The sequence below is a fragment of the Salvia splendens genome, chromosome 12, assembly GCF_004379255.2.
Source record: "Salvia splendens isolate huo1 chromosome 12, SspV2, whole genome shotgun sequence".
Taxonomy (NCBI): domain Eukaryota; kingdom Viridiplantae; phylum Streptophyta; class Magnoliopsida; order Lamiales; family Lamiaceae; genus Salvia; species Salvia splendens.
The window spans coordinates 23078368-23081258 of NC_056043.1; the positions used below are offsets into that span (position 1 = coordinate 23078368).

The 2891-nt window shown below is 34.5% G+C and overlaps 1 protein-coding gene across 1 annotated transcript; it reads left to right on the top strand.

Moving 5' to 3' along the window:
• Window positions 1–637: 637 nt before the first annotated feature.
• Window positions 638–1261, top strand: LOC121758652. The gene is made up of 3 exons (XM_042154029.1): window positions 638–811; window positions 888–1028; window positions 1119–1261. The coding sequence occupies exons 1-3, from the start codon at window positions 659–661 to the stop codon at window positions 1191–1193; spliced, it is 369 nt and encodes a 122-aa protein (XP_042009963.1). The 5' UTR covers window positions 638–658; the 3' UTR covers window positions 1194–1261.
• The last annotated feature ends 1630 nt before the right edge of the window (window positions 1262–2891 follow it).

The following is a 2891-nucleotide window of genomic DNA, read 5'->3' on the forward strand; positions in this document are numbered from 1 at the left end:
TTCCATGTTCAAATCGTTGCATTCTCATATTGCAACTTAAAAATTTGCCCTTTTATTTATCTACTCGTTTTTGTCCTATTTTAAATTTTTTTTATCACACTCAGAATCATCCGTCATTTTTATTTTGGAATGAAATTCCACAGTACATCACCATTCTTTAGAAAAAGAACATTTTTGTGTTGTTTATATACTTTGAATTATGTTCGGCTTTAGCTTGGTAAAAGAATGGAGAGATTTTTGATGGGATGAGGGAGAATGGGAGATGAATGAGAGAGATGAGGAAGTAGGGAGGGAGAAAAAAATTAGTAGATTACAATACAAATAATATCTAAACATAAAATACTACTAATACAATTTTTAATTAATAAAAATAAAAAACGATTTACATATTAATTCTCATTATGACAATCTAAAATCATCACATACTCTTGAATCTTGATGAAGAAAGGACAAATTGAGTAAGTTCTGTTAGGCAATTAAAGAAATTTAACATCAACACCACTTTGATAATTGAACATATTCCTAAACGAACATATAATATAGGCGAAATTATAGCATCTGAAGTAACTGTATTCTTGTGAGTGATAAAAAACAGAAAAGATAATGAATAATGTGGATTGATGTAGAGAATAAAATGGTGGAAAAGAGGAGGGGAGTGATGATCAGTGTTTACGTGGAATCAAAAATTCTCCGATCTCATCACAAAATCCATCGGAACAACAGATTCCGACGTGATCGTCGTGCCCAACTCCTCTCATATACTCACAGTGCCCATGCAAAACCCTTTCACAATCTCACCCCTAAATCAAAGGTAATTCATTTCAAAATAGAAGTATATTATTCTCATCTTTTTTAAGTTTAAGTTTGCAATTCTATTTATTGCACAGAAGCGGAGATTCAGAGACAGGATAAGAAGATTGTTTTGTGGATTCTCTAGGTCTAGGGTGAAGAAGAGGCTATGGAAGTATGAATCAGCTAAGGGTGAAGCTAAATGGAGCTATGGAAGAATAGATAAATTTCATCTTTGTGTAAGTAATTTTTTAATCATTGTTTACAAAATAAACCTAAATACTACTATTATAGAACGAGAAATTAATTTACTCTCTAATTCTGCGCAGAAGAAATTGAAGTGCTTGTTAAAGAAAATATGTGTGGCTTGGAAATGCAACAATGGGAGCACTGATTGTATTTAAATTGAAGGACTTTTGAACAATGAGTGTATCTGATTTCATTTTATCAACGGCAAATAGTAGTAGCTAATTATATCACGAACTTGTATGTTATTAAGCTACTTCTGGCCATCGTCGGGGCTTTGCTTGCCTCTGCGGCTCCAGCTCCAGCTCGAGGTGGCAAGGTGAGCTTTGCTTCTTCCAACTCACTGATCTCGTTGATGCCACATATGATGATTTGGTGAATTATTATGATCAATACATTTAATTATATTCAAATAAATAAATGTTCATTATGTCACAATAATATGATACACTAAGTCCACATAAGATCTAAAATAAATCATGTCAAGTACGTAGATTTAAAATGACCCTTCCTCCGTCCCACAATAGTTGTCTAAGTGAGTTAGTGAAATGTGGAACCTACTTACCATTTATGATAAAAATAAAGTGTGACAATTATTGTGGGACGGACCAAAGTGGAAAATAGCGACAATTATTATGGGACGGAGGCAGTAGTACATAAGACTTGATCATAGCCATAAAACTTGCCATGGAATTGACCCCAACGGATCACCTACAACCATTCCTATTCCATCTTCTAATACACACACAAGCATGTAAGTGATGGTGAGATCCATCACCTATGTTTATGTGTGTATTAGGAGCTGGAGTAGGAATGGTTGTAGGTGATCCTTATTGGGAATTGACAGAGTCCGTCAAAGTTATAATTTTAGAAATCAATATTGAATTTTATCGAAGAAATGGCAAATTGTCCTAAGTTCATGATAATAACGGTTTTATTTTCCCTTTTATTACTAGCATTATCATAAATAAGCTCGTTAATATAAGAGTAAAGTTATAGTTGATCAATGTGATGAAAGAACCGAATAAATTAAGGAAAAAATATCATCTAAAATCAGGCTGCATTCATCGAGTCTCTATTCGCACATCAAGAGCCTACGATTTTGACGAACAAGACCTTGCCTTAATTAGTAGTACTAGTTCTCTTTCGATCCACAATGGATGGACAAATTAGTCTGTTAATTTATTTGTTAAGTTAATCAACAAATGGACCGTTAAAGTTTAACGCCCCTGTCATTTTATGGCTAATACAGACCAATCAGTAATGTTAAGGATCAGAGGCTATGCCACATAATATGGTGTAACAAAAATCATAACTCATCAACGGCTATGGCACATAATATGGTGTACCAAATTCATAACAGAGTTATGTTTAGAATTAAAAATAGACTTTAACTCTGATATACTCCCTTGATCTGCGAATAGGAATTCCAGTTTTCCATTTTTGTCCTTCCGCAAATAGGAGTCTCATTTTTCCATTTCGGTTCGTCCGCGAATTGGAGTCCTAATTCATTTTTACTATAAATGGCAATAGGCCACATATTCCACTAACCCTAGTAATATATATAAGTGAGACCCATATACCACCAATTTGTTTCCACCGACTTTTCTTAATATATCTTAAAATACGTGCCGTAAAGAAATAAGACTCATATTCGTGGACGTAGGAAGTAGTAATAAACTAACGTTCTTGAACTAATTAAAAATTATAAAACTAACATGATTAGAGTTGTCGCGACGCAGCTCTGCCAGGCCTGGTCCACCAGTGAAACGAAGCGGACCTGTGCTGGGCTCATTGGTTGAAATGGGCTCCAATTGGGCTATTTTGTAAACCCAGGCCCAGACCCATGACCATCT

Bases quoted from the DNA above. Each gene is read 5' to 3' on its own strand.
- LOC121758652 (XM_042154029.1), top strand. From the start codon at position 659: ATGATCAGTGTTTACGTGGAATCAAAAATTCTCCGATCTCATCACAAA. The intron at 812-887 runs GTAATTCATTTC...TTTATTGCACAG, and splicing joins ATCTCACCCCTAAATCAAAG to AAGCGGAGATTCAGAGACAG. The intron at 1,029-1,118 runs GTAAGTAATTTT...AATTCTGCGCAG, and splicing joins TAGATAAATTTCATCTTTGT to AAGAAATTGAAGTGCTTGTT.